The following is a 13954-nucleotide window of genomic DNA, read 5'->3' on the forward strand; positions in this document are numbered from 1 at the left end:
ACTCCATCTACCACCCATCACTACCATCACTAGTATTTTCACAGACAATCTAGATAATTTAGATATTAAAAATTTGTGGAGACAAGGATATGATAATGGGGCAAACATGCAAGGAAAATACAGCGATGTTCAGAGACACATGGTATTGTGTCTCTGATTAACCCCGAGTACTCTTTGTTCCATGAGCAGCACATTAATTTTGGTGATTGCTGATGCTGTTCAAGTTAATGCTGAAACTGAGTTTTTTTAAGCACTATACAAGAAATTTAGAATTTTTTTAGTGCTTTAACTAAATGATGGTATGTGTTGAAAAATTAAACCAAAATTGCACTTAAAACTTTATCAGATACTAGATGGGAAGTGAGGATAAAATGCTCTTTGTTCTCTTAAATATAAAATTGGAGAAGTTTAGATTCTTTTGTGGAAATTTATGATAATATTCAAATTGACAATATTACAAAACATTAGCTTTGAAAATGAAAGATTATGGATTTTTGTGTTCACTTATAATCTGGTATGAATTTTGTGCAGGACCAATGTAGTGAGTAAAATGCTTCAGAATCCAAACACAAATTTAAGTGAATCTGTAAAAGCATTAAATAATGTAATCAACTTTACTGAAGAATTTAGATCAGATGAAAATTTTAATGTTATACTTGAATTGACAAAAGTGTTAGCATTAGATTTAGAAATTTTTCCTGAGTTCAAAAGCAGCACATTATGCAGACATGAGATTGTTCTGTTAGAAATATTTGGAAGAAGCACCAGTTGATTCAAAATATAAATAAAGCTACATTTTTTCTTCCAGCTGTGGACACTTAATTTTTTGGCTGGAAGGTTTGATATCTTGACAAGTCACTTTGACATATTTCAGTTTTTATCCAGTTTCAAGGAAATTTCTAATATGGGTGAGAACAATGTGAGAAAACACTGATTATTGTCAAGTTGTGCTGACCAATGGCGAAGAAAAGGATATTTGTTCCACTGAATTATAAAAAGAAATTATTCTTATTATTATTCAGGCCTCAATGGAATCAAAAGACTCATCGTGGCAGGGCCTTCCTAAGAAACACAGTCTATCAAGATGCATCCAGGGGAGGTCCCCCCCCCTAAGAAACACAAAGTCTATCATACCACTCCTTGAACTCATTGACCGTTCTCGCTCTCACAACTCCATCAGGCAATGCATTCCATGGTTCAACCACCCTCCATGCAAAGAAACCACTCCTCACCCTCTTTGCTCACAGTTTCCTTTCGTAACTTCCATGGATGGCCTCTTGTCATCATTACAAATACAAATTCTAAAGGACATACAGTAAAGTGACAGCTTTAGACCCACTGAAAATATTGCAGTGTATATATGCAAATGATTTAAAAAGAGTCTTTGTTAATTTAACAATTTTTCTTCGAATATTTTTGACACTTCCAGTTTCAGCAGCCAGTGGCGAACGATCATTTTCAAGACTCGCACTAATTAAAAAATATCTGCGATCTAAAATTTTGGATGAATTTGCTTCCATAAAATCAAGAAAAGTAAACTTTTACATAATTGTTTATTACATTTCTCTTTCTATTAAAAATTAAATGATTCTTGTAATTGTGCAATTTTTCTAGTTTGTATATCTCTAGTTATAATAGTTTCTAGCCAGTAATTGGCAACTTATGTATCTGTAATTCTAGTCTGTGCATTTTTGTATGTATTGCGATTTTTGCTGTGTTGTTAATTTATGTATTTTTCAAAGTACACAATTTTACATAAAAATGTGTTTTGAGTTTTTAACATTGAAATTTTAACTATATTTAAAAAAAAATAAAAATAAAAAAAGTAAAGGTGCTCAACTTAAAATTGCATTGGGATGCCAGGATTCCTAGAGCCGGCATGCATATAAGGTAAAACATCTGAACAGCTACAGAACATTAAAAGCTGAACTGTGGAAATTATATCAGCACACTTAGAACTGCAACATATCATCATTTCACATAAAACATATTAACCACGGTAACAAACGCTAAGAAAGGAGGGGGAAAAAAAAGTTTAATTAATCACTAATCCCACTGGCTTCAGAAAAGCTAACTCAAGCTTCAAAATCAGTGGATTGCTCTACCTCATCATCCATTTACTGCGAATATTATTGTAATAATCTTATTATATAATATATCAATATTACTATGCATAATGTAATAATATTCCAATGTAAAATATGAAAATGGAATGTAATAAAACATTAATATTACTAAAAAAAAAATTATTAAAATAATCCTAAACTAATCCTATTCTCTTCATAAAAGCCAACCCAAGATTAATCAAATAATCCTCATTATCCAATCACTACAATTAACTTCCAAGTCACAGTACCTTAACCGATGATAATTATTATTACATAACATTCTGTACTGAACTGAAAATATAATGTGAATAGTCTAAATGTAAATAGCCTGTATAATAATGATAACACTTTATCAAATTAAAAAAAGGAAAAAAACATATATTGTAAAATGCGCCATTTAATCATATTATGTACTACCTTGTATAACTGAACTATATGTACAAACAATTACTGTCATTGTTATTATTCTGTTATATGAATTCCACATTATGAAAATTATAAAGATATTAAGAGTGAAAAGTGTAATCTAAGCAATTATAGCACTGCTGTCTAAATATTATAAAATATGTAGAAAAAAATGAAAGTAAAATTATACAAAATTATTGTACTGAATTATACACGTGCAGAGTTGTAAAATTGTCAAGTTTCATTGTTCATAAGATTGCAATGTAGATGCGTATAACTTATGTGAAAGTACTTGTATGCCGATATGTCATCATCAAATTCCTGACATGTACCCTCAAGGTACATGTCAGGAATTTGACATGTGTACAGGATATGATAGTACTACATAAAAAATTTACATCATTCCTAACTTCCTGTCTATGATTTTCCTCCAAATCAGTCTGTTACTTGTCAAGACTCCAACATTATCAGATCTTATATTTCTATCGTTTAAGGCACTTTGTACCATATCAATCCACCTATATCTTGGTCTTCCTCTGGGTCGTTTTCCTGCCAACCTGGCAGAGAACATGTGTTTTGCTAATCTTTCCTCGTCCATTCTGTTTAAGTGACCATACCACCTGAGATTAGTTCTGCTAATGCATTCCTGGATGCTGACAATGTCAAGTTCTTTCCTAATAGCCTCAAACGTTTTTAACATGATATTGCCATTGATGCCATCTGTTCATGCCTCTAATCTTTATCAGCACTCTCATATCTGCAGTCCCTAGTCTTTGGTCAAGTGTTTTACTTCTGACCCAGCTCTCAGATCCATAAGGTAAAACTGGTTTGAACACTGTCTTGTGAAGATTAGCCTCTTATTTTGTTTTGAATACTATTTCTACTCCTTCTTTTCCTTGATTGTCATTTCCTGAATATAATATTTTGTATTTATTGCTCAGAAAGATCTCACCAGTTTTTGTCTTTTTGGTTTCAGTCACCCCTGTTATGTCGATCTGGTACTTATCTAATTCCTCAGCTAGCTCCATTTCTTTGCCATTCAGGCTTCTTATGTTGATAGTACCGATCTTTAACTCTGGTGATGTTGAGTTGGGGTGTGCTTTCAGATTTGTTCCAGTAGCTGACTTTTCGCTGTTCGCCCTGGTTCCCTGGCAAAAACAATGGGGGCCTTTTTTAACCGGCCAGCATGAAATTTTGTCATGTTGTACCATCATTTTCTATATTGGTTTAAGCCAATAAGAATACAATTTGGTTGGCTACATCCCAAATTGCCAGCTCATCCTCGTTTGTTCAGTATCCAGGTAGATACCCAACAGGGTGCACCACGAGAAGATGAGGATTGGACATTAGATCAGAAGCTCTGGTCGGTTCTCCGCATTCCTTTAAAAGCTATGTGAAGGTCTCCTTTCAGTTATACAACTTTCACCCTTAAGCATCCCGATATGCACCCCTTATGCTGATATGTATATAATGTAAATCAGTAGGGATGAATAATCGTCTAATCGAATAATCGGCCTTCGTCTGAGTTAGCTGAAAAGCTAACTCAGACGAAGGCCGCCAGCACATTGTAAACTGGACTCAAACTGCTTACATCCATGTGTGCTACGATGAACTCGAAAGAAAGACTGTTGAATCTAGGGAAATTTCTCTAGATTCCTCTCATATCAACAACAGCCTGAGTTACAATCTCTCTGATGCACACGTTGCTTCTGTTCAGTACTGGCGCACTCGCGACAGCGCGTAGTATTCATTTGTTTGGAACTCGTACTTGCATTTTTTTCAAACACGCTACTGTTTTTTATACTTGTTCTGTTAGTACAATTTTAAGTCTCTGTAATTTTTTATATACTTCTTTGATTGTGATACCTGAGGATGTTCATGTAACGAAACTAGTAAACTAGTAGTATCTTTTTTAAATATATCTTGTCATCTTTTCTCTCGGTAATAGTCATTAAACCATTTTTTTATTATATATATATATATATATATATATATATATAGAAGCTATTGACTTCACATTACTTGTCTTAATATCCCATAATGCAAAGCACATATCCTTATGAGTATGTATAATACTATGCATTATGGGAAGGGTCACTACCCAGACTGGTTTCAACCTTTATTGAGGTCTCATCAGTAGGAGCCAGACCTAGAGGTAATACTAAGGTTGAAGTAATGTAGAAGTCATATTTTCATGTACGAATTGCCAAAAAGTGTCGCACTTTATTATTAAAATACTCTGGATTAAAGATAGTTGTTGGAAGTTTTCCCACTTGGTTTATTAAGAAATTCATACCAGATAGAATAAATATACAAAAATTTACAATAATATAGCATAAAATTAGATGTTTTAAGGATACTTGTGACATAAAGACTGAATAATATATGCATGTAAACACAAGAAAGATATTTAATTAACCAAATATTTCAGAATTCTTGCGATAGGTTCTGAAATCCCGGAGATGTAAGGAATTGGAACTCGATATTGAATCTTTGTTGTTTTGTGGTGGATTATAAGAATCGAGAAGATGTTGAGTACTCTTTTCCGAAAAGCCATTGAGTTTCATTGGCTTTTCATTGAGCCATTGAGTTGTTGGATAGTAGAAAGTTCTTTCTGTAGAAAATTAGAAATAAAACAATTAGTTTTGACTCTTCTGATTAGACATTTTATGATTCCTGTTTTTTGACAAGGATGATGGGCTGATTCTTTAAGAATATGACGACCTGTGAACGTTGATTTCCTGTAAACTGTAGTTGTTAGAGTATTTGAAGGTGACCGGATGAGGAAACGTCTAAAAAAGATAACTGGTTGTTTTTTTCCATTTCCATATGTTCTAAATAAAAGATGGCTAAAGCAGGAGAGAGGACTTCCCATGGCCATTCCTTCTACTTGGCTGTAAATTTGTTTTGACATAAGAAATCTCCAGAGTGTATTACGAAATCGAATAGTTTTATATCTTCTGGAAAGATGTCAGCAAGTAATTTTAAAATCTTCTTGAGAGGTACATTTGTATATAAAGATTCTATATCAAAGCTCACCATAAGATCTGTAGGTTGCAATGAGATATTTTTTAATTTTTCTAAGAAATCTGAGAAGTTTTTTTAGAAAGGAACTAGAGTTGCCTATGTGAGATTTCAATAATTTAGCTAGATATTTGACTATATGGTAAGTAGGAGAATCAATACAATCTACTACTGGACAAAGAGGAAAGTCAATCTTATGTATTTTAGGAAGACCATAAAATCTAGGAGGTCTTGCAAAATGAGTTTTAAGTGAACTTCAAAACCTATCCCAACAATTCTGAAGAAATATGAGTTAACAGCTACATATTCACCTATTAACAAATTATCTTCCCAATTTCCTTCTCCTAAAGACAAACGCTCAACTATATCTCTTCCTGGAGTTTATCAAATTCCCTGCAACTGTGATCTCTCCTATTTTGGACAAACTGGAAGTTCTCTTGAAAAAAGAATCCAAGAACATCAATCCTCCATTCATCACAACAAACCTGAAAAATCTGGATTAGCTCAGCACAGGATTGAAACTAACCACAACATCCTTTGGTCAAAAACTCACCTCTTACATAGATCCCGTTATAAATTTGAACGTCTATTCAAAGAAAGCGTAGAGGCCTTACTCCATCGTCCTAACCTGAATTGGAATAACTGTATATCTATATCAAAAATCTGGGAAAGTCTAATCAGGATAACTCATTAATTCATATTAATTTTATGTTATTTAATATTATTAATTAATATCTTTATTTCAATCATGTCTCTACTTAAAAAAAAAAAATTCCCTTTAATACTTAGTGATGTAACATCACTCAGCTTGTTCTATTTTTAAATGATCTAGTGTTAGTATTCCACCTTGTATTTTGTTTTTTTTTAAACTGTTCTTGTAGTGCCACTGAAGACGTCTGCTATTTCCAGACCGAAATATTTGGTTAATTAAATATATTTCTTGTGTTTACGTGCATATATTATTCAGTATAGCATAAAGACCTAATTATTGTAATTAATAAAACAGATAAACATCACTAATTTCATAGAAGTGCTAAATAAATTGACTGCTTGCTTTATAGCCTTGAACCCAAATCAAATATACTGTACATTTTTTAATACTACGACTCTTATTTCATAATAATTATAATATTAAATTTTTGTTTCTAAATCAGTTTAATATATGAAAGAATTTTTAATAAATTAATTTTATAATGAATGTTTACTAACAACTTTGAAATCTGCAAATTTTTAACAGGATGAAATAGTGATGGTAATCGCATTTTTCTTTGTCTTTGAATTTTACAGTGAACCATATGAAAAAAATGTGATTTCTTCTGTTCTTAATGTTATCAAAGGTCGAGTGTCACCAATGGATTTAGTCATTGTTCAGTCAGCTGAGAAAGCACGGTATTCTTTTCTCTCTGTTGGATGGGGAATAATTGCAGATATTGATATTGAGTCTGAAAGGTTAAGATCAATTGGTGAAGCCAGATTTACTATTTGGGCATTTATCAGAGCATTAGGTAATGCATATTAGATCTCAGATGTTTATTTAATCTAACTCTACTAATTTGATGGTTTATTTATTTTTGATAATTTAGCTGTATTATAAATATTGATCATTCTTATAACATAGTAGTAATTGTCTTTTCCCAAGTCAAACTTATAAGCAACAAATGTTAAATGGAATACCAAACTGTTTATTGTTATTTTAATTGATACCATCAGCTTTAGTGACAGAGCATATAAAAGTTGACAATTTTTAAAAAAATTAATGTTAAATGCATGCATCAGAGATAATAGAACAGCTAAAGACATTTCTGTGTGTGGATGGGGGGGGGGGGGGTTAAAAGAGGAGCTTGTTGCTATATTTCTTGAATAGCTAAAAGTTATAGTCAAACAGCAAGGCTGTTTTCCACAAGAACTATGACTTCCATCTATGGACAGAGGAATGAAAGGAAGATGAGAAATTGGTTCAGTAAGTTTGAAGCTAAGTTGTATACATGTTGGCCACTTTCTTCTGTGCATTTTACATGCTTAGAGGTAGAAGAATGATTATTATTATTATTACAATAGAGTCAGAAGACTCATTGTGGGAGATCCATTATTCATCACCAACCACACATACACAATTTCCACTCATGATCCCTTGTTCTCTCCCTTCTTACCATGTACTGAAAAAAGTCTACAGTGTCAATCCTATAAAAATCTTTTAATAACTTAAATGCATCTGTCATGTCTCCTTTTTTCTGAAAACCTATCAGCTAATTTTTGAAACCTACAAATGATCAATCTATTCTCATAGAAGCATTCTACAGACCTGCAACAATCTTTGTAAAACTCGACTCTGGATCCTCTCCACAACTTCATCACTATAGAATACGGGAATCTAAATCTGTGCACTCATTTTAGAAATTATGGACTTTACAACCGCGTTATAAATAACTATTTTAATTTCTTGACGTTTTGACCTTCATATTAAGGTCATCGTGTGGAGTATATACAAATATAGAAGGACAAGCTGATTTACGTTTCTCACAATAAGCTAAAGACGCAATGATTTGATCACCGGTTATTCTACTGGCATGACCTCTAGTGAAAATAAAAAAAAAATAGATAAAATTACAAATTAATTATTTAGAAACTACATCAAAGCTAAATTCTATTTAAGATAACATGAGAGAAACATTCTTTCTTATAGATAGTTTTCTTACAGTAACAATGATGTCCTATTTTTAACATTACAATTGTTATATTAGATTTAGGATTCTGGATTATCTACAGTCCTGTTTATTGTTAACTCTTAGGGAGAAAGGTTCCATGGGTAGAATATGTGCCTTCCATATGCTTGGGATTTTTAAGACTATCATTATTATTCAGATTGGGGTAGTTGATAAGAATCTCATCTCTAATATCATCTCTAACATCTCTAATTCCTTTTACAGCACTCTTTCCTCCATTCTTAAGCTTCTTCAACAACCTCCAGAATATTTTGCCACCTTCTTGATATTTATTTCCTATGTTCTTACCAACATCTTCCCATGATTTCTGTTTAGGTAGTTTCACATAATGTTTAGCATTCTTACATTTGTCTCTGTATTCTCTAAGAGCACAAGCTGACTTACTTGCCAGGAACTTTTGATATGCTTTCTTCTTTTCCTTTACTGCCTCTTTAACTTCCTGTGTCCACCAGGGAGTTCTGATTTTTTTATCCTTACAGACAACCTCACCACATGCCTCTCTGGCAGAATCAATCAATGTTTTCTTCAGAGTTTGCCACTGAATCTCCAAGGTTTGATTCCTGTTCTCAAACTCTTTCATTTTTTCTTCAATAATCTTTGTGTATTTTAGTCTACAGTTCACATCTGAGAGCTGCTCAACTTTTATTCGCTTTAAAACTTTCTTACATGTTATTCTTTTCAATATGAAATTCAATTTTATCCTGCTCAAGACTAAATAGTGATCACTTCCAATTTCAAATCCTCTGTACACTCTGGTGTCCTGCACCAGGGAGAAAACATCACTATCAACAATAACATAGTCAATGAGACTTTTCTTATTCCTAGCCTCTTCTCTCCATGTGAATTTGTGCACATTTTTATGTTGGAACATGGTGTTAGTAATAACCAGTCCATGTCCTGAGCAGAAATCCAACAGATATTTGCCATTATTATTAGCTTTGCTCTTTTCTCCAAATTTTCCCAAAATATTTTTGTATGTCTCACAATCATTTCCTACTCTGCTATTTAGATCCCCAACAAGGACCAACTTTTCCTTTTTCATTGTGTCAGTTGCTTTTTCTAAAGCCTCAAAAAACTCCTCCACTTCTACCTTAGTAGAACCTTCTGTGGGACCATAGGCACAAATAAGTCTCATTGTCCAGTTCCCCATTCTCATATTTGCCCACATTACTCTACTTGAGACTGACTGCCATTCAAGAAGATTAGCCTCGTATTTTGTTTTGAATACTATGTCTACTCCTTCTTTTCCTTGATTGTCATTGCCTGAATATAACATTTTGTATTTATTGCTCAGAAAGATCTCACCAGTTTTGTTCTTTTTTGTTTCAGTCACCCCTATTATGTCAGTCTGGTACTTATCTAATTCCTCAGCTAGCTCCATAATAGTCTGTTTAATTCAGATGAAAATATTTGGCAGTATATTTAATAAATAATAATGCAAATAAAACACAAGATAAAAGTATTATCTTTTTTTTTTGTGTATATATTGTATATAAACTACTCTATGAGAAAAAAATGTAGCTCTCACCCCTTTCCTGACTACATTCATTCTCATCTTCCATGGATACCCTCTTGCTGTCTCCTGACCCTCCATGAAATGAGAAATTCCATCTACTGATATCTTGTATGACCATTTCAAAAATTTGTCGGTCTCTTAATTATCACTCCTCTTTCCCCTGTCTACCAGCATCTGTAGTCCATAAATTCTCAATTTCTCCTCATAATCTACATTCCACAGTTACTTTAACACTCTCCTTTCTGTCCTGTCCATTGAATCACCTCAGAAACAAGGAGCCTAGGTCTGCACACAATAGTCCAGAAGAGGTTGTAATAAAGCCTTGCAAAGAGGCAAAATGACTTTCTGATTATTATTATTATTATTATTATTATTATTAATACCAGACCTCCACAGAGTAAAAAAAAACACTCATAGCAAGAGGCAGATCCTATTACACACAATGCCCATCAAACTGTGCTTTAAAATCATTCAATGTATCTGCATTCACCACATATCAAGCAACGCATTCCATTCACCAACCACTCTCCATTCAAAGAACTTGCTCCTTATACCCCTGCTCACACTCTCTTTATACAGCTTCCAGGTATGTCTGTAATTTCTACCCCTTTCTCCCATTCTATTAAAAAAATTCTTCCACATTAGCCTGGTAACAATCCATTACCAACTTAAATGTCTCAATCATATTCCCTCTCTTCTTATTCACAAGACTTTTCAAACTGCATTCTCTCAATCTGTCCTCATATCCCACATCCCAGAGACCAATTACGACCTTAATTGGTTTTCTCTGGACCCTTTCCAATATTTCCTCACCACTAAATATGTGCATAGTAATCTGTACGAGGCCTGATCAAGGCCTTATACAATGGAACCAGAACTTTATTTCTACAAGTTAAGGTCCTCCACATCATTGCCATAATCTAATGTGATGTCTTCACAATCTATGCTAGCCTCTGAACTTCAGATCCTTGACCATCACTACTACCAGGTCTGTTATCTTCTCGAGTTCCTCCAAAATATCCTTGCCAAGTGTATACTTTGCATCCGATTGTTGCCTACCAAATTTCAGAAACTTACATTTTGCAACATTGAATTGACAGTTCCATACTGTTGTCCAGTCATATAATCTGCGCAACCTTCCTGTAAGGCTACAAAATCTCTTTGATTCCTCATCGCTCTCCCCAGTTTTGTATTATCTGCAAAAAATTGTATATCACCAGTTAAATTCATCCCAATATCATTAGTATAAATTAAATACAAATTAAATAACAATGGTCCCAAAACAGACTCCTGTAGCATTCCTTTTTCGAGATGGTGTCCCCATACATAACTTGCTGATACCTATCTACGAGCCCTATCCAACTCACTAATCTATCATCCAGTCCCATCTGCTTCAATTTAGTGACCAACTTATGGTATGGCAATCTATCAAAAGTCTTTGCAAAACTAAATATACTACTGTATATGCATCTCCCTTGTTCAATACATTTGTTACCTTATTATATTACATAAGCAAGTTGGTAAAACATGACCTCCCTTTAACACACCCATTCTGACAAGAACAAAGAATACTATTGTTATCAACCAACTTGTATCCTATCTCTCACCAACCTCTCTAATACTGCAACTCCAAATAGACAGATTTGCCTATACTTTGTTGTTTTAGCCTTATCACCACTTTTGTTAAGTGGAACTAATTTACCTTCCTTCCACTCCTTTGGGACTTGTGCTGTTGCAGCACTCTTGTTAAACAGGTAGGCCAAAATTGGTGTTAACTCCTTGGAACATTTTCTTAAGACACATAGTGTTATGTCATCAAGTCCTATTGACTTAATGACATCTAGCTTACTTAATTCCTTACATACTTCTTGCTCATTCACCATTATGTCTTATCTCATTTCATTCTCTACACTTGAACTTTTGATTTCATGCTGAGGATGAAATATCCTGATGATGTAATCCTCTTACTGAATACCTGAAGTATGTCCTCTGCAGCAGTTAAAAAGAATGGTAAGAACATGTTGTTCTTACCAACTGAGGCCTGCTCTTTATACTATTCGTGCAACTGATTGTTACCATTATTCATCTTGTGCTGCCTCCAAAGTGTCTTCTTTTTCCAGATTTCATGCTTAATTCATTCATCCATTTTACACTTATCTTTCACCCCTTTTGACCTTAGGAAGACATTCCTTTACCAATACTGTTATGTATTTCAGTTCCCAAGTAGCATATATTTCCTTACTGCTCAATTCCTCATTCCGTGCTGTAGCTCCAAGCAATCTCCTAAACTTGTCATAATCACCAGCCTTGTACTTCCACATATATCCTTTCCTCACAAAAGTCTTCATATGGTTAGCCACTACTCAGGTGATTACTTCATGATCACTCTCATCCAGGAAGTGCAAAATTCCATTCACAATTGCATCCTCTTATGAAATTATCAGATCTAAAAGTTTCAATCCTCACATGCCCTCCTTTACATACTGCCTGAGATAGTTGCCTCTCAAGAAAGGCATTTCCTCCCAAATGCTATCAATTCATTCCAATCTATACCGCCATGATTTAAATCTTCCATAATAATCAACATTCAATTGTTCACTAACCAAAGTTGCTTATACATTGTAGTTCTTATTCTCATTCATTGCAATGATCTTTTGAGTTATATTTGCAATTTTTGCTAAATTTCAACACATCCTATCTACTAAAACTCCAAGATCCCTCTCTAATGGTTAGCTGTTTCTAGCATAATCCCACCAATAAAATATTCCATTTGATATCTTATTACATCAAAGTACATAACTATACATTTATAACATTGAACTAATAGTCATTTTCACATGCTCTCAATTCTGACTTATTCAAATCATTCAGAATGTACACGGGTGGTCTGAAAAGTTCTTGGCCTAACAATGAAAAAACGAATTTAGAATTTCAAAATTATTTTTATTTTTCAACATAATCTCCCTTAAAACTAATACATTTATTCCAGCAATGCCATTATCCCATCCCTGTAGTGGTTTTCAGTAAGATCTGCAAAATACTCCTCTACAGCTGCAATCACCTCTTGATTCAAAGAAAACTGCTGACCAACAAGGAAGAGTACTAGTTTTGGGAAGAGATAGAAGTCAGATGGAGGCCAAATCTGTGGAATAGGGTGGATGTTCCAACAATTCATAGTGGAGATCCGTTAATTTTCCCATTGCCAAAACACCTTTGTGGGCAGGTGCATTGTCCTGATGAAAGGTGATTTTTTTTTCTGCAAACCGAGTCTTTTCTCATGAATTTTTTCATCTAGTCTGGTTAAAAGATCTGAATAACATTAAACAAAATTAATAAACAAAATGCCTTTAGCATCCCAAAACACCGATGCCGTGATGTTTCCTGCTGATGGAACCAACTTTGTCTTTTTTGGTGCTGGACAACTGGCTTCTGTCCACTGTTTTGACTGCTATTTGGATTCTGGTGTATTACATACCAGAATCCAAGTCTCATCCATAGTAATGAATCAATGCACAAAATCAGTTTTATTCTTGTTAAAACACTCCGAGCACTGTTCTGAGATTTTCATGTGAGTGCATTTTTGATCTACTGTGAGCAAGTGTGGAACCCATCTTGCACAAAGCTTTTTCATTTGCAATTCTTCATGCAAAATACATCCTACACATTCTTTTGACATGCCTATAGTCTCAGCAATTTCACACGCTTTGACTCACCGGTTATCCAATACCATATCGTGCCCTTGATCAGTGATTTCTTGTATTGTTACACATTTTGTACATCCTTCACGTGGATAATTTTCAAGGCTGGTACGGTCATGTTTAAACTCTGCAGCTCATTTCTTAATTGTCGAAAACGAAGGAGAAGAGTGCCCATAAGCTTTTATGAACTTCGAATGAATTCCTTCTGGCATTAAACCTTGTTTTACAAAGAATCTTATAACCACATGGTACTCAATTTTATCCATTTGAAGGGATACGGACAACACTTTTGCTTCAGACAGCTGTATAAAACAAACTACTTGATAGAATGACTTGCAATTTCACATGTATGCTTATGACAGATGTACCAACTTAGAAAAAAAAACCTTGCCGATAGTGTTGCCATCTATGGTCGAGGCCGAGAACTTTTCAGACCACCCTCATATTACATGTCAGTTGCATCCCTGATTACCCTGCCTG

The 13954-nt window shown here is 33.9% G+C and overlaps 1 protein-coding gene across 2 annotated transcripts in view; it reads left to right on the plus strand.

Moving 5' to 3' along the window:
- The window catches only part of LOC150094886 (sphingosine kinase 1-like), a 169348-nt gene that overhangs the window by 134103 nt on the left and 21291 nt on the right, over positions 1-13954 (plus strand). For both annotated transcript variants that reach the window (XM_090411223.1, XM_090411224.1), the window contains one exon: positions 6825-7042. In XM_090411223.1, coding sequence (XP_090267349.1) covers positions 6825-7042 — 218 coding nt within the window. The remainder of the gene's footprint in view (positions 1-6824; positions 7043-13954) is intronic.

The sequence above is a fragment of the Typopeltis vanoorti genome, chromosome 21, assembly GCF_054136105.1.
Source record: "Typopeltis vanoorti isolate ZY-2024b chromosome 21, IOZ_Tvanoo_1.0, whole genome shotgun sequence".
Lineage (NCBI taxonomy): Eukaryota > Metazoa > Arthropoda > Arachnida > Uropygi > Thelyphonidae > Typopeltis > Typopeltis vanoorti.